Raw genomic sequence first — 26,934 nt, forward strand, 5'->3', positions numbered from 1 at the left:
CATATCTGGGACTTAATTTTCCTTTCTTACCAAAATGAAACACACTTTTGGTGGGTGATATCTTCACAAAAACCCGATCCCCTACATCAAAAGTGAGCTCCCTGCGCCTCTGATCTGCATAACTCTTTTGTCGACTCTGGGCTGTGAGCAATCTATCTCTTATCATCTTGATCTGTTGGATATAATGTTGTAACACGATTGGTGATTCTACCGACCGTTCATCAATCACATCCAGGGTTACAGGAAGCGCCTAGCTAAAAGGGGAAGCGCGCTTCGGAGGCGCGAAACGTCGCGCTTCCGAAGCGTGGGGGGAAGCGTCCCCCTTTTTTGGGAAGCGCGTTTCCCTTTAATGGGGGACGCGTTTCCCTTTAACGGGGGACGCGCTTCCCTTTAATGGGAAGCACGCTTCCCATCACGCTTCCCCCACGCTTCCCCCTCGCTTCCCTCACGCTTCCCCCTCGCTTTCCCTGTTTTTTTCAATTTTTTGTATTTTTTATTTTTATTTTTTTCGCTTCCCCTCGCTTTCGAGACGCTTCCTAGGTCGCTTCCGAGACGCTTCCTAGGTCGCTTCCGAGACACTTCCCGAATCGGTCCTAAGTGGTCCCACGCTTCCCCGCTTCCTAAATTTTTGAAAGTGCCTCGCTTCCCGCTCCCGCTTCCCGTATCGCTTCCCGCTCCCGCTTCCTCAACTGGCAACCATGATCACATCCCAATACACAGGTGATCTATAGGGTCTTTCGTACAGAGCTTCGAAAGGAGCCATGCCGATACTCGCATGGTAACTATTATTGTAAGCATATTCGGCTAAAACCACATGCTTGTCCCACTCACCTTTCCAATCCAGCATACATGCTTGCAGCATATCTTCTAGCGTCTGGATAGTCCTTTCTGATTGTCCGTCGGTCTGGGGATAAAAAGCGGTACTCAGCTTCAGTCTTGTACCCAAGGCCTGTTGCAACTGCCCCCCAAACCGAGAAGTAAACCGAGGATCTCGATCTGATATAATAGAGACTGGTACTCCATGCAGTCTAACAATCTCTCTGATGTATAAGTCTGCTAAGCTCTCGAGGGATTGATTTATTCGTATGGGTAGAAAGTGAGCCGATTTGGTCAGTCGATCCACTATTACCCATATAGCGTCATGTTGTTTCCGTGTTTTGGGCAAACCCACCACGAAGTCCATGGTGATTTCTTCCCATTTCCATTGTGGAATCTCCATTTGCTGCATCATACCGCCAGGCTTCTGATGTTCCACCTTGACTTGCTGACAAGTCAAGCGCTTCGAGACATAACTTGCGACCTCACACTTCATTCCATTCCACCAATACCCTCGTTGTAAATCTTTAAACATTTTTGTACCCCTTGGTGTATGGTGTACTTGGACCTATGTGATTCACCCAATAGTTCTTTCAACTTGGGATCACTAGGGACCCAAAGTCGCTTTTGCATCCAGATACTGCCATCTTCTTTGAGTGAGAAGTGTGAATTTTCTTGTTGGGCTAGTGACTTTAGTTTATCATACTGGGGATCCTCCTTTTAACCCTCAATAATCTTTGTAAGGATCTTCGGTTGGGTAGATAAATTAGATAACTTGATACTTCCCACGACATCTGCGAACGGTTTCCAATCAATGAATTCCTCCACCAAATTCCACCCTTTTGTCAATAGACCGGACACACTGCAACCAACTTTACGACTGAGAGAGTCAGCTAGTACATTTGCTTTTCCTCGATGATAGGAAATGGTAAAGTCGTAATCCTTTATAAACTCCAACCATCGTCGTTGTCGCATATTCAACTCTTTCTGGGAGAACAGGTACTTGAGACTTTTATGATCCGTAAATATCTCAAACTGTTCCCCATACAGGTAATGTCGCCATATTTTCAAAGCGAACACTACGGCTGCCAATTCGAGATCATGAGTTGGATAGTTTCGCTCATGAATCTTTAATTGGCGAGAGACATATGCTATCACCTTACCATTTTGCATTAAAACACATCCCAACCCAGTACCTGATGCGTCTGAGTAGACCACGAAACCACCATGACCTCAAGGTAAAGCCAACACTGGTGCGGTGGTAAGCTTTTTTAAGATTTGAAAACTCTCCTCGCACTTATCCGTCCGTTCGAACTTAATTCCTTTCCTCAAAACCTTGGTCATGGGCATGGCAATCCGTGAAAAGTCCTGAATGAATCTTCTATAATAGCCTGCTAATCCTAGAAAACTCCTGATATCACCGATATTTTTCGGTTGATCCCAATTTAATATAGCTTCAACCTTAGCCGGGTCCACAGTGACTCCGTCTCGCGATATGACATGGACCAAGAACATGACGTTCTCGAGCCAGAATTCGCACTTGGAGAATTTGGCGAACAACTGGTGTTCCTTGAGAGTCCCCAATACAATCCTCAAATATTCTCGATGTTGTTCTATGCTTTCAGAGTATATAAGTATATCATCAATAAAGACAATCACAAAGGTATCCAAGTACACTCTAAATACCCGATTCATCAAATCCATGAATGCGGCGGGAGCATTTGTCAGTCCGAATGGCATAACTACGAACTCGTAGTGACCGTACCTTGTTCTGAAGGCTGCCTTGGGAATATCATCGTCCTTGATCCGAAGTTGGTGGTATCCAGATCAGAGATCGATTTTTGAAAACACCTTCGCCTTTTGCAGTTGATCGAACAAGTCTTTAATACGAGGTAGGGGATATTTATTTTTGACGGTCGCCTGATTTAGCATCCGATAGTCTATACACAACCTCATAGAACCATCTTTCTTTTTTACAAAAAAAACTGGTGCTCCCCACGGCGACACACTAGGCCTAATGAAGCCTTGCTCCATCAACTCCTGGAGTTGTTTCTTTAGCTCCTCCAACTCTACTGGGGCCATACGATAGGGCGCTTTTGAGATCGGTGCCGTCCCAGGCACTAACTCGATATGAAAATCCACCTCACGTTGTGGAGGTAGTCCAGGCAACTCATCCAGAAACACTTCCGGTAATTCACGAACCACTTCAAGTTCTTCTAATGGTGTGACCTTCGGCTCGCAGGAAGATACATTCACTAGGAATGCTCGACACCCTTGTCGCATATACTTATGAACCTTTAGTACCGATACCATTCGGGCTTTTACCGTAGGTCTGGAGAGTCGAAACTCAACCTTTGGTAATCCTGGTCGGGACAAGACAACTTTCCCTTGGCGACAGAGAACATTTGCATAATGTTCATATAACCAATCCATCCCCAATATGACATCATATTCTGTCATATCGAGTAGGATCAAGTTGGTTGGTAAATTCTGCCCCTCCAACATAATTGCTACATTAGGGGTGTAGTTTACACATATTGAATTATATCCTATAGGATTATATACCTCTAATTCATGTTTCAGAGATTCAGTATGTGCACCTAGTAATTTTGCAAACTTTATGGATATGAACGAATGTTAGCACCACAGTAAAAAAGGACAAGTGCATAATGGCCATTAACAAGTATTGTACCATGTACCAGATTTTCCTTTTCCATCTCTTCTGTAGTGGTAGCATATACTCGTCCCTGCACCCTCTTTTGTGTATTATGCCGCGGTACCTGCTGTGGCAGAGGTGGTTGTTGCTGCTGATATCCTCCTCCGACATTCCCCTTCTGCATATCCGCTATCTTCTTATGGCACTAACGAGCATAATGACCCATCTTGCCACAGTAGAGACATGCACCGGTGTCCCTGGGGCAAGGTTGCCCGTAGTGGGACCGGTTGCACTTCTAGCAATCCCGATTTTGTCCCTGTTGCTGCCGAGGACGAGCATCGCCATTGTACCTCTGCTTATGAGGAGACTGGTTTTTCTTGCTACCCTGGTGCTGCTGCGGACCGGCTCCCCGCTTCCACGGTGTGTTCTTCTGACCCTTCCTTGATCGCTCCCATTCTTCGTTCAGCAATGTAGCCACTTCAATGGCTTGTGTGAGGGTGGATGGCAGATTAATCATCACTCGTGGTCGTAATCCATCCTTGAGTCCGCGGACATACCTAGTTGCCCTGACTTTATCATTCGCGAATAAATTTGGGCAATAACGCTCCAAGGTCCGAAATTTGGTAGTGTATTCTACCAAATTCATATTTCCTTGAGTAAGCTCCAGGAACTTCTGATGCTTGCGATCACGAGCGTACTGGAGAAAATGTCTCTAAGAACGTCTCCTTGAATGCTTTCCATGGAATAGGATCCATTCCGGCAAAGTGGATGGTTCAGGCTGTGTCCCACCACTTCTATGCATCTTCCGTCAAGCGGTAGGTGCCGAAGTCTGTTTGCTTATCATCAGAAATAGACAAAACCCGAAAAGCTCGTTCTGTCTCTGCAATCCAACTCTCGGCTAGTTCTGGATCAGCCTTGTCTGAGAAAGTGGGCAAATTCAACTTCAAGAACTTCTCATATGTGATTATGCTGGTATTATGCCTTTCACTTGTGGCTGCGGCTAACTCCGCCTGGTTGCGCATTTGAGTGTCCATTGTCTGAGCCAGATTACCGAGAGTTTCCATCACGAAACCCCTTTGTTCCTGCCATTCATTTGTCGTGCTCGAACTAGCTTGGGATCGGCGATACATCTAATAATCATTTTAATACACAATTTTACTATTTTTGAATTGCAGTGTTTCTAATGTATATATCTATACTTATACCGAAAAACAATGCAATTATCATGATTAATAAAGAATTTATTCTTACAGAGCGCTTGCAGGGTGTGGCACGACCGTGATCCTTGATTTATTGTTCCGAGGCTCTGATACCATAACTGTAACGCCCCAAAATTTTAACCCAGATTTTTGAGGATTATATATATATATATATATATATATATATATATATATATATATATATATATATATATATATATATATATATATAGCGGAAACAACTAATAATTCCAGGGTTAAGCACTTCAGAACGATACAGGAAGGTAAAAACAAACCACACCATTTATTTTTATTTCAATAATAATAGAATCAAACATCAGAGTTTTCACATTATGAGTTTCAAAACAAAGATTTTAATCTGAAAGAAAGTAGGACCGCCAGGGAACAAGTAGATCAAGTTATGGCCAGCGCCTCATCCCGCGTCGCTCGTCGATTTACTCTTTACCTGTAAACGATAAAAAATATAGGAAGAAGCTTATTAGACTGTAGCCTATTCAATTTTTCCACAATATCATGCATACAACTTGTATAAGATTACACATGATCACATGTACTCAGATCTGATCAAAGCCAAGATAACCACTTGAAGTCAATGCTGATGATGGGAATTAAAATAACTTTGAACTCAAGTTTAATAATACGTAGTAAAAGAACTCGAAATTAAGCATGATAATAGGTAATGAAAACATATGTATTCAGATTTGATATCAGTTATTACACCAACATTGAAACAAATTTGATATAGTCAGTAAAATGACATATAGTTATCTTGGATATCAATCAATATAATAATATAAGAAAAATCAGATTTGGTGTTCGAACGCAACAAGATATCATATAATCAACTATAATCACCGTCAACAAACTATTAGGAAATCAGATTTGATAAAATACACAAGATAACATATTACTCAAGTATTAAAACTGTCAAAATAATATAACATCTTTAGACTATCACGCATTTCTGATTAACTGTGTTAATATGTCAACCACACAAACTCACAATTTACTGTTTAAACATATTACAAATTCTGATCAGCCGTTTCAACCTTGAAAACAGGCAACCAGATTTTAAATTTTTCTTGAAAGCCATGCAACATTTCCGAATAACCACAATCTGTGTTTTATTATCTGACCATTCACAAATATATTGGTAAACATAACAGAACCATAAACTGTGTGGATCCGATGCAACTCTGAACATTCTCAAACAACCAGTATAGCAGTCAATCATTGTATGTGTCAAATGCTAAGGATTTGACTTACTTCAACTTGTGATACATACACGCATTGAACCAAATGGGACTGCACGTATTATCTACTAACCAATGATATTTCATACAAAAGTTTCCTCGTTAAGCAATTGAATCCCAATATGCTCGTAATATTAACAGAAGGAACTAATAAAGAAAACAATCGATAGGCACCAACTCATCCGGTCGCATGTTCAACAAAATAACTTAATGCACACAACAATTATCTAACTTTATTAACATAGTAAAGAAAGGTGAGTGACAGAACAAATTTTAAATGGTACCTCTAATAGTGATTTTCCATTTAGAGATATAAGTTTAGACAAGGAGAACTAGACATGCTTCGGTTCACAAACCTCACACCCAAATACACGACATGCTAAGCCCCCTTAACAAAAATCGAACTTTCTTGGCAAAGATCGAAAATAAACCCTTAACTGAAAACAACCCTTTTTTTTTTCATAGCAGTGGGAACCCCCAAATCGGTTGATTTGGGTTTTCTGACAACCCTCATATCCTTCTCTCATCCCCTTCATAAACATCGGTTGATTTGGGTTTTCGGAGTGGGATTTACTGAAATCCCCCAACTGTCACAAAACCCCCTCCTGATTTGGGGATTTTCGATCCCTCACTCACACACCCCGAGCACGCGAGCTACCTACGGAGAAGAAAAACAGTAACCTACCATTCTCTGGCGAAGGGGTTGCGGCAACCACGAGGGAAAGTCGGCCTTGACACCACCACCACTGGAGGAGAGGGCGGCGTCTCCGACGAGGGCTTCGATCAGCAGGCCGCAGCTCGGAGGGCGATCCGAAAGATAGAGAGGCAGAGGAGAGTGAGAGAGGGAAAAGCGATAGAGAGAGAGTGGGAGGAAGAGGGGTTCGGGGTCCCCATTTGTAGGAGGGTGGCCTCCCGAAAAGGAAGGAACCCCCCCCTCGGCGGCTGCGCTGTGCTCCCCCACCCTCAACGTGTCAGGGTTCAAATGAAGCCTAACAGACGATTTATCGGGGGAGGGGGTTTTCCCCTTCTTATTTTTATCGGGCAACCCATATCGGGTTGCCCTTTTTAACCCCCACTTCATTTCCTTTTGCAGGGTGTGGGCCGAATCCGGGTCCGAACTGCCACCCGCGATACTGGATCTGATCGCGATTTGGATCCGGATGTTTAAAACGTGGATCCGGGTCGCGTGAATAACAATGGATCTATGGGTTGGATCCACTTGGGTCCAACGGTGGATTTGACAAGGTTATAACAATAAATCTTAGTTATTTATTTATTTAATATTATTATTATATAAATACTTTAATACACATATATATCTTCCTTTTGGATCCGGGTAACGGATCCTAGGCCCAAATCACGTTAATTATAAAATATATATAAATATAATTTCTATATACTGCATGAAATTTGCAGTTATTACAATCAATCTCCCTGAATTTAGTGAGGAGCTATGGTTTCTGGATTTCCAGCCCTGCTCGACATCTTTAGGGGCAATCAACAACCTTTCTGTATGGATTGAAGCCAGAACAACCATTTAATTAAGCTCTGGCATTTTTGCATGGTTTTGGTATCAACTCTATCAGGATGGGGTCCTTGTGCTGCATACTTGTTGGCTTGGTTGGTTAGCAAGTGATGTGGATGTATAGTGACAAAGTGTTAGTTTGGCACAAGGTTCGATTGCTTGGTCCATTATTCACCATATAGTCAATCCTTCAATATCTGGAGAATGATATCGACATGTGTGTTAACCGCTTGCCTTTAGCTTGCAGCTGTTGACTATAATATTCCAAAAGACATGGTGGGGATCTAAGGAACATAGAACTTTGATACCACTTTGAACAATCCTTGGTCCATATCTGGTTTTGATTTGAGATTCACATTTGATTGCGGGTGCAATTCTCATACAAGTCACTCTCAACATCAGGTTTGATTACGTGCTCAGGCCATGCAACTTGATGATAATCTCAGCCAGCACCGACTCAAGTGCTTTGCTTGAGGGTATTAAATTTCAGAGTTAAGGATTGAGTTGTCCACAGTGAAACTTGGTGCCAAACTTAACAGTTGGCCTGAGGGCACAACTTACCCTTTATGCTCCTTAAGGATAACACAAAAAGCAAGACTTGATGTGTGGATTTTTGACGGACTTGTGCCTGATTTTTACATATCTAAGATGCCAAGAGGTTGAAGCGGAAGGGTTGGCTAGTGGTGATTTGGTGGCTCAAGCCTTGACCTATTGCTTGAGTAGCCAAGGAGAGGAGAGATGGTAGGTGGGGGATGCAGGTCAGGTTGAGAGAGAGAGAGAGAGAGAGAGAGAGAGAGAGAGAGAGAGAGAGAGAGAGAGAGAGAGAGAGAGAGAGACTAGGCCAGCAGTGTTGTGAAAAGCATTGAGGCGTAGCGAGGCGCTCTACCAAAAACTGAGGCGAGGCATAAAGGGTAAGCCTCAAATTTTTTTTTGAAAGCTTAAAAAAAATTATAAAAAAATATCTAAAAATACAAATAAATAAAGAAATGCTTTATTGATGAAGTAACAACCAATAAGAAATAGGAAATCTCAAATCAGTACTAAAAAATATGAGATTAACATATAAAACTAACTAAGAAACTGATACATAACTAGAAAACTAATTATATAATTGAAAAATATAATGTGTTATAAAGCAACAACCAATAAGCAATAGAAAATCTCAAATAAGTACTAAAAAATCTGAGATTAACATATAAAAAGTAAAATAAACTAATTTAAAACTAATTAAAAGCTTAGTAATTACAAATAAAAGTAAAATAAACTTCTTCTTCTTCTTGAGCTAATGTGAGTTTGAGGGTGGAATGAATTGGTTAAGGGGGTAGTGAGTGAGAGTAGGGACAATGAATAAGGGGTGAATGGAAGAGGTCAGGAGAGAGAGATGTGCCGGGTTAGGGAAGGGGTTGGGGGTTGGGAGGAACCTTTTTTAGTTCCAATTTCAAATCACCTGCACAAGAGGGGCGTAGCCTTACTTGACCTGGCCTCAAGCTGCCCGATCCTAAACTTGGCATGGGTTGATAAGGGTGCACAAACTCCAAGGTGCAATAATAAATCTCTACCATCTTTTAACTTAGACTCTTCTATTCTTAGGTAGGCCTTAACTATTCAAAGCTTAGCCTATCTATACTTAGCTTAAGAACCCCTTTTAGTCTCGCACATTAATAGGTCTATGCTTGTGTTGGTTTGGAGTTTCCTAGGTGTTGTTATAATTCTCCCCATCTACACATCCTCCTAGATCGGATTATGCATTCAAATCTAATCCAGCTCTTAACTATTTAATCTAAATCTAGGCTCATTAGTACTAGATCTCTAATCCAAACCCATTTACAGAACAAATCATAGATCTGATCCAATATCCAATTATAAAATAAAAAATGACCATATTGTATGGATAATTTAACACGTTTTCTGAAATGCTCTATAATTTTTGATATTCTCCCCATGTCTAAAATCACAAATAGCCAGCTTTAGAATGTCCTTTTATGCTTCAGATACGTAGAACTCATGAAGTTTCCGCGAAATGTCACTTCGTTTGTCGGGTGCTGTAAATTTCCACTTAAAATGACTGCACATTTTTTTTTTCTGACTTCACGAAGCTTGCGTAATAATATTTGTGAACATCTTGTCAAACTCGAACAAAATGAGGAAGTCCAGATATATTTTATGCAGACTTCCTCATTCTTCAAGTCTGCATAAAATATATGCAGACTGCCTTATGTCTACATAAAATATATGTGGACTTCCTCAAGTTCGCGTATATTTTATGCGGACTTGAGAAAGTTCGCATATATTTTATGTAAACTTGAGGAAGTTCGCATATACTTTATGCAGACTTGTGGAAGTCTGCATATATTTTATGTGGACTTCTTCATCTTCGCCTATGTACGTTGTTTGCATGTTTAGGAAGAACAATCTATTTTCGGGGAATGTTTCTCTCTAACCGCTTATCAGATCAAGGTAATCTTTGTGAGCTAATGTCCTGATCTGTTTCTTTGCTTTTTTCTATTTTTCTGAATTTTTGGTGTAAGGGCCAGAAAGTAGCATAAAACAAACAGAAAATATGCAATTGTTTGCATGTTTAGGAAGAACAATCTATTTTCGGGGAATGTTTCTCTCTAACCGCTTATCAGATCAAGGTAATCTTTGTGAGCTAATGTCCTGATCTGTTTCTTTGCTTTTTTCTATTTTTCTGAATTTTTGGTGTAAGGGCCAGAAAGTAGCATAAAACAAACAGAAAATATGCAACCACACTTGTTCATCTCATGTTTTTGGAACACTGTCGGGGCTGTATCTCAGCGCCTTTTCGTCATTAGTATTTTTGTCTAGTTTCTTTATTCTTTTATGTGTTTTTTTGGAATCCTTCATTTTCTCAGTTGAAACGTCAAATATAGATTATTCGATTGTTTTAGTCTAGCGAGCATGTTTCTATTCCAGTTTTGAAACTCATAAACGGGAATCCTAGAGGGGTTTTCAGTTCTGACTCAAAATATAAAAGCCTATGTCACCTAGGTACGGGTGTAGGTACGAGCACGATTACAGAGGACAACACGACAATTCCAAAAAATGTGGGTACGGCAACACGGCTAAATATATATTGAAAAATATATATTATGTATCTAAAATATATATTATATATCTAAAATATATAATAAAAATATAATATATATCTAAAATATATATTATATATTGAAAATATATACTAAAAATGTAATATATATCTAAAATATGTAGGACACGACCTATGTCACATGGGTGCGGGTGCGGGTGCGACACGGGTGCGGCGCAATTTCAAAAATTTTGGACATGGGGACTCGGCTATATATATATTAAAAAAAAAAAAAAATATATATATATATATATATATATATATATATATATATATATATATATATATATATATATATATATATATATATATAAGACTCGGTCAAAGTTGTGCCCATTAGGGGACAGGTGATGAGTTGTGAAGGCATTCTGTACACTTTCTTCATACAGGAATAATTCACTTTTGGGCACTTTCTTCATACACTGTAATAATTCACTTTCTTCATACAGGAAAAAACCACAAAAACTTGAGTTGTGCTCATTCTATACTTAAAACTTGAAAGTGTACAGGTTTTTTAGTTGTGATGGGTTTTTTTCCTTACAGCTGTAGCCCAGAAAATTAAAAAAAAAAAAGTTCAAATTTTTTTTTTCCAAAAAATGGACCAAAATGACCCTGGGTGCGTTGACCACACACAGGGTCGGGTTGACCGAGTCCGAGCCGCACCCGTGTCGGTGCGTGTCGACACGGGTGCGGCGACCTTGGAGCCGAGTCCGTGTGACATAGGACACGACAAATGCCGTGTCCAGGTGCCAGTACCCGTGTCGACACGGGTACGACACCTAAAGTGCCATGTCCCAGTTACATAGACGAAAGTTATAGGCCTCTCAGCTTTCCAAAAACTGTAATAACACAAATTTTTGACGTCGGATTAGAGAGATACAAATCTAAGAATAGAGGCTGTTATGCAAAAAACAATCACATATTTGAGAGAAAGTTTGCATATATAGGAGGAAATTCACATGTGTGAAGGGTAAAAAGGTCTTTTTAAATCCAAATATTTGCGATTTTGGACATGGGGAGAATATAAAAAATTGTAGGTTTTTTAAGGAACATGTCAAATTAGCCGTTAAGTATGATCGTTTTTCGATTATAAAATAGATCTTCTCAAAGATCCAAATCCCAATCTAGCCCCAATTTCCCAAAACTATTTCTACCTTCCTAGTCCGCCCTAAAATGGACTCTATAGCTTCAACTGGATCTTAGTAGCCACTCTATAACACTTAGACATAGGGCTGGTAAACAAGCCGAACAGGGCATGTTCGGGCTCTGCTCGTTTACTAGTGGATTGAGCTCGTGGCTCGGCTCGTGTTCATGTTTACGAGCTGAACACGAGCAGACTCATGTAAAAACATTTCATGTTATTTATACATAGTACATGCATTTTTATATATTATACTTGAAAATATATATAACTTTTTATAAATTATACTTAATACTCCATATTTTATGTATATATTTTTTATTCATCCTTCTTTTTTATATATATTTTATGTATTATTTCTTTTATATATTGCACAAAATATATATTATCCATAAATATATATATATATAAATATATATATAAATATATATATATATATATATATATACGAGCACTATCGAGCCGAGCTGAACACCTTGTGTTCGGACTCGACTCATTTAAGCTAAATGAGCTGCTCGTGGCTCGGCTTGCCAACTATATGAACCGATCACGAACGAGTTCGTGATGAGCCGAACCGAGCCGAGTCAAGAGCTGCTCTGTTTGTTTTCCAGCCCTACTTAGACATTATCTTGAGAACATCTTTACTTGCTTCGGCTACTTCTGGAGCTCTCCAAAGTTGGTCTGAATATATTTGCCTTCACCTTTGACCTATTTGGAACCTACTGTCCTATGAAACCTTTCAAATCTCTCACATCTGTTTAACGATTAAGTGGATCATAGCCTTTACAAAATGGATGATCTGGTTCAACCCTGGATTACTTGGATTACAACACAGATTACGCTATCCTATTTAAGCCCCAAATACAAAGAATCAAGTCCTAATTTCTTATTTGGATCCTTAAATACGAGTTGAGGTTCAGATATGTGTATTTTTGGTAGCTCAATCCGCTCCATTATGGTTAAGTCTGTTACACAAATTTAGCCGAGTAATGAGTGGTTTGATTCTTTTATTAGCGCTATGTCTGTTGTAAGCATATGAAACAAAATAGGATGGAGTGGTTTTGTATCATTCACCACTTCTCTCAAACAGTCTATTAGGGAAGATTCTGGCATGTTTTCCATTTTCCAGGGTCGCACTAGTAGTTTTTCTTGATTTTTAATTTCTATTTTTCTTTTTATTTCTTTTTCTTGCAGCTGTTAGGCATAGTTAACTATTATTAACCTTATGTGGAGAAAAAAGTACCTTATGTGGAGAAAAACTAGCCCTAGAATTTTTGATGTTTGTTAAAATTGAGAGAAATCAATTTTATGGTTGTCTGAAGGAATTGACATCAAATCATAAGACAGGGCTCCAACCATATTTTCCACCAGAAAACTGGTGCTAATTTCTTTCGAATCATATGAAATAAACTGTCACATAGGTGCAGGTACGGGTGCGGATGCAGCGATGCAACACTTTAAAAAAACTTGGGTGCGGGGGTGCGGGGAGGGTATATATATATATAATTTTTAACAGTTTTAAGTTAACACTACGTGTAGGTGTGTGCATATATATATATATATATGTCACAGGGATTCGGCTAGCAGGGTGCCGCACCCGCGTCGACGCGACTCGACGCGGGTGCGGGTGCGGCACCGGGTGCGGTCAACCCGACCCTGGGTGCGTTGACCGCACCCAGGGTCATTTTTGTCCATTTTTTTGGATTTTTTGCCCCCTGGATCCCCCTTCCTGCAAGGGCAAAAACAATGACCATAAAATACACCCTTTAAGTTTAAAAATGACTTGGCGGTTCGATGCATTAATGGACACCAGTAGCTATTTTTGCAATTTTGTGTAAAAATAAGTTACACACTTATTAGCTGTGCATTCAAAATGCACAATTATTAATATGTTTTCCTAATAAAAATTACTAAAATGTCCATAATTGTGACAATTAATACACCTAATCACCATATCAATTTTTAAATTTGTTAGGGGCATAAAATTGTGGTGAACTTGCTAACATGCATAAATGTCATGGACCTTAACAGCTACCAGCCTACCATACATTCATACTTATACACTATATATATTTTACATTTTTGCCCCTGCCGCACCCCCGCACCCGGGTTTTTTGGAAGTGCCGAATCCCCGCACCCGCACCCATGTGACATAGTATATATATATAATATAGATAAAAATGAACTTGATTAGGGTTAACTGAATCTACTTTTGGATAAAAATGGACCTCAGTGTGGTGGACTTCACCTAACACAAAGGGAGCTGTGTCCAAGTGTCGCACCGGCCTGGGTGCGGGTGCGACGCAGGTGCGGTACCCTGTTAGAAGAGTCCGTGTGACATGGGAAATAAATTGCAATGAACAGCTGGTTTATTCAGTTCTCAAAACTTAACACCTAGCATTTGAGCAGTTTTAATTTTGTCATTGTCCTTAAGGGTATGGCTACTAAGTTGCTTCTGTTGTCAGGTTCTGGGAGAGGCTTACCAAGTTCTAAGTGACCCAGCACAACGAGTTTCTTATGATGCCTGTGGAAAAGCTGGAGTTTCAACGTCAGTTTTCTGCTTTACTTTTTATTGTTGATGAAGTATTTAAAAACTGAACTAAATTTACCTGCTGGAAACAAATTGATGAGATATGCTAAGTTGTTCACATACGTTTTTCCTCCTTTCTAGAAAGGGGAGTGACATTTGGTAACCGTCTTCCTTTACTCAGGGAGGCTATTATTGATCCTGCGGCAATTTTTGCTATGCTTTTTGGGAGTGAGCTTTTTGAAGATTACATAGGCCAGCTTGCAATGGCTTCCATGGCTTCACTTGACATTTTCACAGAAGGCGAACCATTGGATTCAAAGAAATTGCAAGAGAAAATGAGGGTAAAGTTTGCTACATTTTAACCTGTGAATATACTGTGTGATGCATCACTGAGTATGCGTAAATGAATAATTGAGAATTTCAGTTTGTCTATTAAATATATATTACCCGTTTAATCTTTTTGACATCAGTTCTTATTATACTAGATATGTGCTTTTCAAAACAATTTTTGTTTGTCATTTCTAACCATCATTTTCAGTTAACTGATTCCTCATTATTGTGTAACAGCACTATTTGGGGGTTCACAATTTGTACTTTTTATTACAGACCATTCGCATTTATCTTTGCGATTCACACCTCATGATCTATATAGGGCTATGTCATTACATGGTTCTTCTCCAGCAAAGTTGGATGTTATCATGGGCCAAGCTACCCTAGAGAGTCATGGTTAGCTGTCCCATGACAGGGGCAGCCTTGTCCAGCGGAAGCCATGCTGGTGAAATTTTCTTGTAACTAATCCCAACCCAATAAAAAACTTTTGGCAGGCCCACCAACCTGTTAAGGCATAGTCTCTCTCTCTCTCTCTATATATATATGATTACATGGTTCTTCTCTAGCAAAGTTAGATGTTATCATGGGCCGAGCTACCTTAGAGAGTCATGGTTAAACTGTCCCGTGACAGGGCAAACTTGTTCAGCGGAAGCCATGCCGGTGAGATTTTCTTGAAACTAATCCCAACCCAACAAAAAACTTTTGTCAGGCCCACCAACCTGTTATGGCATAGTCTCTCTCTCTATCTCTCCTTTAATTATGACAAATTATGACAATGGGCTTTCCTTGAATTGGTAGTTACTTCAGGGTCTGAGTTTAGGACTAACATTGAGCTGAAATAAACTCATTCATAATCTTTAGTAAAGACTATTTTGAGATAAGAGATATTGGCTTAGGCCCTGATTTATGTAAGCCATTTTTTATGGACCAGTTCACTCTTTAGTGCAGATTGTGCAGAAGGAGAGAGAAGAAAAGCTTGCACAGGCATTAATATGCCGGCTCAATGAGTATGTCCAGGGAGACAAAGATGGATTTATTAGTCATTTCAAAGATGAAGCTTCAGGGCTCTCAAACGCAGGTTATTTATTCCTGCTTTGTTCTGTTGCTTTAAGCATTAAACTAGTTTGTACTGTTGGTAGATGATTGGATGTAGAAAATACAAACCTTGTATCGTTTAAGGGATGCTTCAGTTTTTAACAATATTCAATTCAATAGTTGACTACTTTTGTTCAATGGGGAAAACGTAATTTCAGGTAACCGTGATGGATTCACCTTGCTCTAGGCAGTCTGTTTTGCATTCTTCCATGCGCTTCATGATAAAGGAGAAATAGTTGAGCTGTATTCAATTATCTTCAGATCATAATCCTGTTACCTATCATTCACCATGATAAAATTTTTGTCATCACAAGTTCCACGCTCTCTGGAAGTTATTTCACCTGGTTTTGAGCTTCTTCCCTTATTTAGGAGAAAAGATGTAACATATTGGAACCTTTGTCACATGGGTATGCCAAATCACCCCTTGACAACATGGCAGGGTACGGCTGTGGGTTCTTGGTGTATACCCAATGCATTTTGGGCTTGGCTTCATCAAACCTGACCCCGACTTGACCGAGGAACCAGTTTTTTTTTTTTTTGAGGTTTTTTTTTTTTTCTGCTTTTGTAAGCCTTGACTGGGTCAAAGGGATCCACCACTACTAGTGGCAAAAGGAGGAGGGAGGAGGGAGGAGCAAGGGAGAAAGAGAGAAGAGAAAGAAGAGGGAAAAATTAGGGAGGGTTAAAGAAAGAAGGGAAGAAGAGAAAGAAGAATTAGGAGAGAGAAGAGGGAAAAAGGAGGAAGGGTTAAAGAAAAAAGGGAAGAGAAAGAAAGAAGAATTAGGGGAGAGAGAGTTGGTTGCCCTTCTCACCTGTTTTTCTTTTAATGAAATAAAAAATCTCATTTAGGCCTCTACTTATTTTTTTATTTTTAAAAAGTTTCCTTTTACCCTTTCCTGTATTCAAAATATCACCTTCTTCCTCTGTTTTTCTTAAAAATAACAGATATGAGATATGGATCCTGACCTGATACAGATCTTTAAAACCAAACTTTAAATAAATAAGTGTATATTGTTGTACCCTCATACCAACATTTTAAAAGATTGCTGTGTCTTACCACCCACAAAACCCACACCCACAGCTGTACCCATACCTATGTGACATAAGTTGAACATATTGTAGTTTCTGTACTAAATATGCTGCTGTTTCATCTCTAGTTCACTACCTGTGTGGCAGTCTATGTCACAATGATACGGGTACGGAAGCTTACGTGACAGGGGTTCAGAAAAATTTTCAAAAGATACTGCAAGACATATATATATATATATATGTATGAAATATTTTGTATTGTTTCTTTAAAAAGTTTTTTTTTTTATTTAAAACTTATTAAAGCATGTTGATATTAATAATATAATTAATATAAATATTTTATATCACCCACCTAAAGGGATTTTTTGTAATATTTATTGAGATGTCTCTCTCTCTCATAAATCATAATATAATCATGTGATTGATAAAAAATAGGGATATTCCATTTAGGGGCCACCTTTTGACCCTAATTCCAAATATGGGCCAAACTTTCCCTGAAAACTGCCAACCAAGGGCCTGCATTTAATATTATCCTTTAACTCAGGTTATATCACAAGCCAAATTACTACAATGACCTTCATTAATGAGAGTTCAAACTAATTACTTTTTCTCTTTTTAAGAGGATGAATGAGTACTTTTCAATTTTCAAAGGATGTTACAAGAAATAAAAAAGGAATCACGTTTTTCAAGATGACATGTCATCTCTCTCTCTCTCCGGACCAAGGTTGTAAGTATCTATCGTTACTTGTATTAGTTGGGCTCAAATTAAGACCATATCGTATCGTATTGTAAAATATTGTAAAATTTTAATTAAAGATTTATAAAAAATTCAAAAAAATAAAGAAAAATAAAAAAATGAGCACAAATTTTAAAAAAATCATCACATGAAACAATGATGAATTGCACAAAATAAGACATCATAAAACATAAAATAATATATAATCATAGATAATATTTCATACATGTCTCACAAGAACAATGAAAATATTAAATATCTTGCAATTAAGAACATGCCACGAGACTCATACTTTCATATTACATAAAAAAAAACAAAATAACCAAGTTTATAAACAATTAAGTGTTAAATAACCAAGTTTTTTTTAAAACATATTATATAAAACCTCAATAATCATAGTCATCTTCATTATCATTATCTTCTTCTTCTTCTCCTCCTTCGACATCCACATTGTCCCCAAGATACGTGGGGTCTTCATTATTTACATTCTCCTTCCACGTTGATCTACTGAATGTCCTCTTTATTAAAAAAGTCCCTGCCTCTTGTTTAACTCATGTATTCAATTCATAAAAAATGTTCCAAACTGATGGGATCAAATTGCTCTTTGTGCCTCCTTGATGATAGCTTTTCGATTTTCCTAAAAAGATGTCACGAAAAAATTAAAATTAGTTGAGTTTTGAATTATTTATTTATTTTTTAGATAAATACATGAAAATAACAAATGAACTTTAGAATTTTATATACCTATACCACATTCGTAAGTTGTAGCGAATGTAGACGAGGTCATTAAGCATTTTGTGGTCCGATCTGTTTCTTTTTATATGGATTTGCTCAAAGACACTCTAATTTCTCTCGCATTCACTTGCACTACACATTTGACTAAGAATGCGAATGACAAAAGCTCTCAAATTTGGAACATCACTTCAAAACCTAGGCCACCACATGTATGAAAAAAAAAGAAAATGAGAAATCAGTAAGACAATAATAGATACAATCATACAAAACATTATAACTAAATAACAATATAAAATTAAAATTGAAATAAACAAAATAAATTACCTAGACGCATTATGACACTGTTTCGTAGTGCTGTAGGTCTCCCCATATCATATAATGTATTATCATAAGTTTCCATTTCCTTATGAATTTGATTTTGAATGCTATACTCATGGTTCAACATTTCGTTGCAATCCACAAGTCATTTTTTGACTTTCCTGTCCATTTTAAACGTAGGAGAGTATCTAAATATAAGATTTAAATAATATGCTGCAACATAAAGATGTTGATGAAGTTACCTAGTCCACTATGGTGAATGATGTTCTATATAGGTATGTACATTTTTTTCTTTTCCTTAAAATTATCTTTAATGACCTCTTTTACCTTATCCATAGCCTCATATAGATAACCCATAGCTGGTCTGTCTTCACTGTTAACCAATCGAAGCAACTTCACTAAAAGTATAGTTATTCTCAAAAACTTCACGCATGAATTCAAGAATTCACTTATGAATACATTATCTACAATTTCTCTGGGCGTTCTTTTTTGTGCATGAGGATATGCATTTTTCTCATCTAATGAAAACAAAATTTTTAGTGCAACTCTATTCTTTAATAGACTTTGCACTGTAAAAAAAACCGTAGCAAATCTAGTAAATGCAATATGAATCGACTTCGCACCACTAGTGTACTTTTTGATTAGGCTCAAAACTCATTCATGATTGTAAATAAATTTAATAATTTCAACTTAGCACCACCAGTGTACTTTCTGATTAGACTCAAAACCCATGCATGATTGTAAACAAATTTAGTAATTTCTTGGTAGCATTTAACTGTCTACTTTATCTCATCTATGCTGTCGTTGTCTTTAAGCATGAGGTCTATGCAATGGGTAGCACATAAGGTCCAACATAATGACTCAAATTTTTTTGTCAATTGTTTTTCTGTTGCTTTATAATTTGCTGCATTATCAATAATAAATTATATAATATTTTGAGGTTAAACCTCTTCCACAACCTGATCAACAACTCCAAGCAATACGTTCGCTGTCTTGGGCATATTAGACATATCAATTGACGTAAAAAACATAGTTACTTTGGGACAATAGACAAAAAAATTTATTAATGTCCTTGACTTTCTGTCTGTTCACCCATCTCCCATGAAGCTACACCCAGTTTCTCTTCATAACTGCCTCATCTAATCACAATATGACTTTACTTCTTTCACATTAGTATCTAAAACTTTTTCTCTCAAAGCATCATATGAAGGCATAATTATATCTAGACTTGATATTGGTTATGACATCTGCCATTACCTGAAAATAAAAAAAATTTGCCGCATTGAAAGGAATACAGGCATCATAGAACCATTTCTCAACCGCGACATTGGCCTGCTTGACTAAATGTTGAGTAGTTATAGCAGGACGAATGTCGGGTTGCGCCCCAAGGGCACTCCTAGAAGGGAAAAATCTCCAAACAAAGCCTCTAGATCTACCTCCTTTTGAATAACTCTCTCATCTTCTTATTTCTCCTCCTCATCTTCTTTTTGTGCTCGCGATGACATTATTATTGGCATTGGCTATACCTTTCTCCTTCGCTGCAAAACTTTCTATTTCTGATCCTATGCTAGGGGTTGTAAGATCAGAAGTAGAGAGCTCATCTTCATCATATACATCCTCTCAGAGCTCCACATACCCTATTTGTGCCTCATTCATCTCTTTTTCTTGTCTTTTTCTTCTCAGGCCATCAAGTAATTGCCGACATTACCATTTCACAACATCCGACAATTTCCTTGACGTGCATGCAACAACATTAAGATGTGTCACAGCTAAATGATGCTTCAATTGAGAGACATTACTCGAAAAAGTATTTTGGTAATAGTTGCACTTGATTTTAAATCATTTTTCACTCATTACTTGAGTGCTCTATTACCATGCCGGATACTCTGATACCATCTTTTTCCAAAAAAACTCAATAAGAAGCAAATAATAGGGATTTTTTATATTAACCCACTTGAGTGAAAAAATAGTAGAAATGCACTCTTATTCGAGCCAATCACAAAAATCCTCTCTAGCGCACAAATCGGTCCCTAAATCTCTCTCACGGCTCATAGGGTGCATGAGTTCCCCTCTAATGGCCAAATGAGGGAGTTGGCCCTCAAAAAGTATGTAAAACCCAGAAGTTAAAAAGTTTCAACCCCTTAAGTGTGTCGATACCGTATTGAGCGATACAAGGGTGTATCGTACTTATCGAAAACCTCAATAGTAATGATACATATCGTACCGTATCGTACGATACAACACAATACTTACAACACTGCCCTGGACAAGTATCTGCAATGTCTGAGACATGGAGTTGGACACGTTTTGGAGCGTGTCACCAACGTGTCGCACTTCGTTCCGAGCGTGTCATCTGTGACACAAGCTCATTTGGGAGTGCCATTGTGACATAGGTGGCAGTGCTTTAAGAGGTGTAAGTCTCAAGTTATTGAAATGAAACGATACAAATACAATAGAATGCTACTAAGGGTTACAAGAGAGCACAATTACAATAGGGCTACTAATGGTCTAATCACAATCTCAACAAAAGAGAGAATCACCAAACACAAGTCACTATAAAATGTATTGAACCAGAACAATGCTTAGAAAAACACATATTCATACAAGGGAGAGCTCTATTTATAGAGCCAAAGAGGAGAGAAAAAGGGAGGCAGTCCAGCTAGTAGTTGGACTGCTTCCAACAGTCTACTAGCCTGTCCCTATTACATGATGTGAAATGACAAAAAATCCCCTGATATATATATATATATATATATATAATAGAAGGAGAAAAGAAAATAAAAAAAGGAAAAAAAGAAATGAAGAAGAAAAATGAGGGGAGAAAAAAAGGAAAGAGCGAAAATGAGGACCCTGACTCCTAGTTGCCTAGGCCTAGGCAATGGGCCTCAACTAGCCAACTAAGCACCTAGTCAATGCGCTTGACTACATAGGGTGCAATTCAGTATTTGTCCATTATGAGGTCTAATATTGCATTTAACATGGGATCAAGTATACCATTATTGCATTTAACATGGGATCAAGTATACCAGTTTATGCACTCTCCGGTAGTGGGTAATGTGGGAGCACTTAAAGGTACTATGAGGTATGCCAAGGCCACTCTGAATCAAGGGTTAATTCATTTCAGAATGATCCCAAGGATATGCATATACATCAAATGGTTGGTTTTTCTGATGCAGATTGAGCTAGAGATCATGATCAAGGAGATCAATTTCAGGCCATGTGTGTTTCTTGATAAGAATTTGATTTCCTAGAAAAGTAACAAGCAAAAAAGTGTGGTAAGATTGAGTACTGAAGCTAAGTAAAGAGCTCTCGTAGATTTGGTGGCTGAGATTATGTAAATAACGGGTCTTATGAATGTTTTAAATATCAGCAAGAGTGACCTAGCATTAATATACAATCCGGTTTTACATGACAGAAGCAGGCACTTTCAGATTGATTATCACTTTGTTCAAGAACAAGTGGAGCTCGGCAAACTAAAATTGAAATTTGTGGCCTCACAACATCAAATTTCTGACATATTCACAAGATGATTATATAAAGAAAGGCATGATATGCTGAAGAACAAGTTATGCATGTTCAATAACCATGCACAACTTCAGGGGAGGTGTTAACGTGAAGATTATATTTCACAAGGGAATTTTTGGCATTTTATTTATTCTTTATTTGGGTCTTCGTATGGACTTGTATGCAATTTTATTTGGGTCATGTTTGTATGGCATATGTTGTAATTTCTTTTAAGTTTTAATCATTGCTTGTATTCTGTCCTGTTAGGGAATCATTATATTAATGAAATATGATTAGGTGCCACCTCTCACCTTGAGAAGCAGATGGGTTTTCTGTTCCTTAAGACATTGCAGTTGCATGGTATCCAATCTCCATGAAATATAGTAGCTAACTTGAACACAAGGAATCCATAAGCTGCTACTGTAACCTGTTGGCTGTTACACAATCGAAAAGTACACAGATACATTAAAAATAGAATGGTTAAAATTCTAATTTCACTCGACAGTTTCCATTCAAGATTTGGACGTAGGCTGACTTAGGCACTTATTTGAGGCATTTCATAAAAGGTTAAGTGTGTCATTTCAAAATTTTGAAATGTCAGGTGGTCAGGCGTTCATATGTAAATTACCCCTCTAAAAACGCATGCACATGATTTGCATGAAATGGACTATGTTAAATCCATTTGTGCAGTCTGATCTACTTGAAAATGCATGAACAGGTGAGATTCCACTCGTTGACGCATTTTTTCCAATTTCAGTTTGTCTAGTTTTTCTGTTACTTAGACATGTATTTTTGAACAGCTATTGGAGTTGGTATGTTGAACACTATCGGCTACATATATGTAAGACAGGCTGCAAAACAGCTAGGAAAGACGGTAAAATATCTGGGGGTTCCATTCATTGCTGAATGGTTCAGAAATAAAGGCCACTTCATCAAATCTCAAGTGACAGCTGCAACTGGTAAGGGCTTTTTTGAACTCTTTTAGATATTGCCATATCCAACACGTGGAAACTGCCAGTTTAATTTATTTTTTTCTCCCATTTCAGGTGCAATTGCTCTGATCCAGCTGCAAGAAGACATGAAGCGTCAATTGAATGCAGAGGGAAACTATACAGAAGAAGAGCTTGAAGGGTACCTACAGGCGCACAAAAAAGTTATGATAGATTCTCTGTGGAAGCTTAATGTGGCCGACATAGAAGCAACACTTTCTCGTGTCTGTCAAATGGTGTGTTCTATTTTATTTTTTTGTGCTTAATGAAATGGCCCTGTATTTGTTTGCTGAAATTGGCCATCTATGTTTAAGAACAGGTGCTTCAGGACAACTCTGTTAAGAAAGAAGAGCTTCGAGCTCGTGCAAAGGGTTTGAAAGCTCTTGGAAAAATATTTCAGGTGGTTTCTTATGGTATCTGTTAGTAGGAATTACAATTAGATTAAGGCAAATTCTTCCATTACCAACATCTGGATCTGTTGCTTTGCAGTCTGCAAAATCAGCCAATTGCAGGGATCCTGATGATACATTGAACTTTGGACGACAGAGATTGAATGAAAATGAGCAGAACAATGATTCAAGTTTTCCAGATTCATCACCCAAGGCTTCATATTCAGAATATCCATCTTATATGGCTGCTTCAGCCTCCTCTCAGGTGCACTTGAGATCTATCTCTAATCTTTAGTGCTCTTAGAAATTCTGGGAGCATCCTCTGCATAGTTTGTATTCATAATGTACTGTTTTGTTGGTAACAGAGCCCGTATGTGAAAAGCCCACTTGCTTTTGAATCCCAGAATAGTTTCCCAATACCGGCTGCACCTCCTGGTGCTCAGAGGCAGCCTTTGTTAACAAGGAGGGAGTGAGTGTGCTTTCTGTATTATTTCTTACTGTACATCTTGCCTCGTTTCAGTGGAAAGATTAGTCTGTAAAATGGAAGGGTATTAGGGTAGTCGATTGTGGAGAGGTAGGTGGTGGACAGGTATAAGCAATTTTAGTAGTGACCTTATGGCCCTGCATGTATCTCTTGTTTGTTAATGAGTGAGATCTCTCCTTTCTTCATCAGGGTTGAAATTGGCATCGTGCGTCCAACTTATCGATGATTTTCTTCATCTATTTGTAATATTTATTATCTGCATGTGTTTTATAGAAGAATTCTTCATTTCTTTTTTCTGCACTGATTATTATGTTGCCCTTGGGACTATATACGTATCTGAACAGCTGGTCAGCGTAAAACCAACATTTGAGCTAGCAATTTTTATTTTTTGGGACTTGCCTTGGATAAAGTTGTTTGTGGACATTTTGATTTGAATTAGGGGGAATTGCAATTCTTCATGATCAACTCACGCACCAAAAGGAAAGAGAAACAACTTTTGATTTTTTCACCCTTGAAGATGCTTGGACGGATGAATTTTTTGGCTATGGGTGTGAATATCTTGGACCTCAGATAAATGAATTTAATCTGTCGTGGGCTCATACTTGGGTTTGAGATAAACACACTTTATCTTAGAACTAACCCAAAATAACGTATGAGATTCACATTTTAGTTAAGTTACATGTATCTCTGCCCCGGGTTGAGAGAGAGAGAGAGAGAGAGAGAGAGAGAGAGAGAGAGAGAGAGAGAGCTAAACCTCAGTTTTCTTTATTTTTTGTTATTTCTTAAAAACTCTAGTATCAAATTGTAAAAAGTCTTAGCAATCATAGGCTGCCGATAGTTTAGTTAAACAGACATTTCGGTCTAGTGCAATCTGAGCTTGAGCTCGTATGAACCCTTGCCGGACGAGCCTACTCGTTTTAAAAAATACCTTTCTTTTTAAGTTCACATTGAGATTTGAACTCCTGACTTCATTCTTGCTTACACAACCATCCAACCAGTTGAATTCTTGACCCTCAAGTTATACATTGTGTTTGAACATGATGTTTGGAGTCTGGACTACATTGTGTTTGAAAAATGACCGTATCTTGCAAAATGACACATTTTTTGCCTCACAGTTTGCCGAAATCTTTATATCCAAAATCATTGATTTTTGAATTTTTAAGGACATTTTTGTTAATTTGCAAATATGGTACAATCATCACAAATCATTTTTGCAATGTCAATTAAAATGTATGAACCACAAATATGGTATGACCTTTGCAACTCATGTTTGTGAATGTTATTCAAAATATGTGAATTTTCTTTAACTAAATGTTCTCAATGTACGTCTGCAACTACAATATGACTTTCACAAATTATGTTTGTGAATATCACAAAAAATCTGCAAACCTTTAACTATATTTTTCAACGTACGCCTGCAAATATAGTTACGACATGTGCAAATCATATTCGCTAATGTCTTCAAAATGTGCAAACCTCTTTTAATTAAATACTCTAAATGTATGTTTACAAATATAATATGACCTTCACAAACCATTCTCAATGTCATTTTGTGAATGTTCTTATATTCACATATTTTTTAATTCATATATAAAGTCATTACAATTATTTTTATTTTATTTTTTATGTATGTTTCTTGTAAGAAACCTAACCCTTTTTCTTCTTTCCTTTACAATGATTCCTATAAAATTCCTCTTACAGGATTCTCACGATGTTGTGACATCCTTTTGGTTAACTTCTCTGTCTTTCGGTCAACTCTAGCAACCTAGTCTAAATGTGAGTTTAATCTGTTTTCTTACATGCTTAAGGTTTTTGTTTTGTAAATATATATATTTAATAGCCTTATTTGTATTTATATTTGGTTGTTGTCGTGGATAATTTATGTTTGTTTGTCCATGTTTTATTTATGAAAAAGATCGTACTATATGATAAAAATGGCACATTTTCGTAAAAATCACATAATTTGCCAAAATCTGCCCGATGACCAAAATTGTAAATAGTCAACTTCGTTAGAACCCTTTTACCATTCACATGTGTGAAACTCATAAAATTTGCATAATATATTGTTCTGCTTATTGGGTATCACAAACTCCCACTTGAAAGGAGGTTCACACATTCATTTTCTGTTAAGAAGCACATAAAATTATGTTATTTATGCGGTCTTCTTTGTTAATCGTAAAATCGCAAATACCTCAGTAAAATCATATAATTTATTCCAAAGTCGTAGGATAATGTGCACAGCTCCTTTATCCTTTCTCTAATCGTCACTCAAATGTATCTTCACACCTATTTTCTTGTGGTCTTCAGGAAGCATATAAAAACAAGTTTTGCACACCTCCTTATGATCGTAACTTTATAAATACCTTAGTAAAATCACATATATCTTGTACCTATAGAATGCAATGTTCTTTCATGTTTGCATTTTTCAAAAATTTTGGCAACTATTTCTGACCACTATATATATATATGCATATTGTTTTATTTTCATTAGAAACTTTTTTTTTTGTAGAAATGAGCATCATCCAGGCCTATGCGTATTTGTGTGTGATTGTTTGCATGTCTTGTGTTTTATTTAATATTTCCACATGATTTACTATTTAGGGTTTACTATGTTTATAGTTTTTAAATATATTTATATATATAAATATATATTTGTGTTGTAGATGATTTATGTATGTTTGCTTGTCATTTATTTATTTTTTGGTGTTTCTATTTTGGTGTAATGGGGCCAAGGTTGACTGTGTTGGTATAATGCATATTTGTTTTCTGCGTAAGTAGTTAATGATGACCTCTGTATTTGTTAAATTACACTACCGTCTCACTGATGATCGTATCTAGAGTTTCTTAGTGGTCCAAAAAAATATTAGTTTTTGTCAAACTTTATGAATTTTCAAACTTTAAGGATGTAAATTATGATTTTCATCATTGTTCTTTAAATATTTTAGGTTTAATATTTCGTAAATTTTGGATGTTTAAAGTCATAGAAAATTAGCATAATTAGGTTAAAATCACATATATTCATTATTATTCATAAATTTGTATTAATGGTTTACGAAAATATAAACAACTGAAAGAAGGAAG

The 26,934-nt window shown here is 37.4% G+C and overlaps 1 protein-coding gene across 1 annotated transcript in view; it reads left to right on the forward strand.

Moving 5' to 3' along the window:
- The window catches only part of LOC149828837 (chaperone protein dnaJ 10-like), a 76,327-nt gene extending 52,178 nt beyond the window's left edge, over positions 1 to 24,149 (forward strand). The window contains exons 3-10 of the mRNA XM_090017755.1: positions 14,183 to 14,265; positions 14,429 to 14,588; positions 15,526 to 15,655; positions 22,792 to 22,950; positions 23,038 to 23,216; positions 23,300 to 23,380; positions 23,470 to 23,634; positions 23,735 to 24,149. Of these exons, the coding sequence (XP_089873881.1) occupies positions 14,183 to 14,265; positions 14,429 to 14,588; positions 15,526 to 15,655; positions 22,792 to 22,950; positions 23,038 to 23,216; positions 23,300 to 23,380; positions 23,470 to 23,634; positions 23,735 to 23,842 (1,065 nt within the window). The 3' untranslated portion in view covers positions 23,843 to 24,149. The remainder of the gene's footprint in view (positions 1 to 14,182; positions 14,266 to 14,428; positions 14,589 to 15,525; positions 15,656 to 22,791; positions 22,951 to 23,037; positions 23,217 to 23,299; positions 23,381 to 23,469; positions 23,635 to 23,734) is intronic.
- Positions 24,150 to 26,934: the final 2,785 nt, after the last annotated feature.

The sequence above is a fragment of the Nuphar pumila genome, chromosome 9 (assembly GCF_984573655.1).
Source record: "Nuphar pumila chromosome 9, dmNupPumi1.hap1.1, whole genome shotgun sequence".
Taxonomy (NCBI): Eukaryota; Viridiplantae; Streptophyta; class Magnoliopsida; order Nymphaeales; family Nymphaeaceae; genus Nuphar; species Nuphar pumila.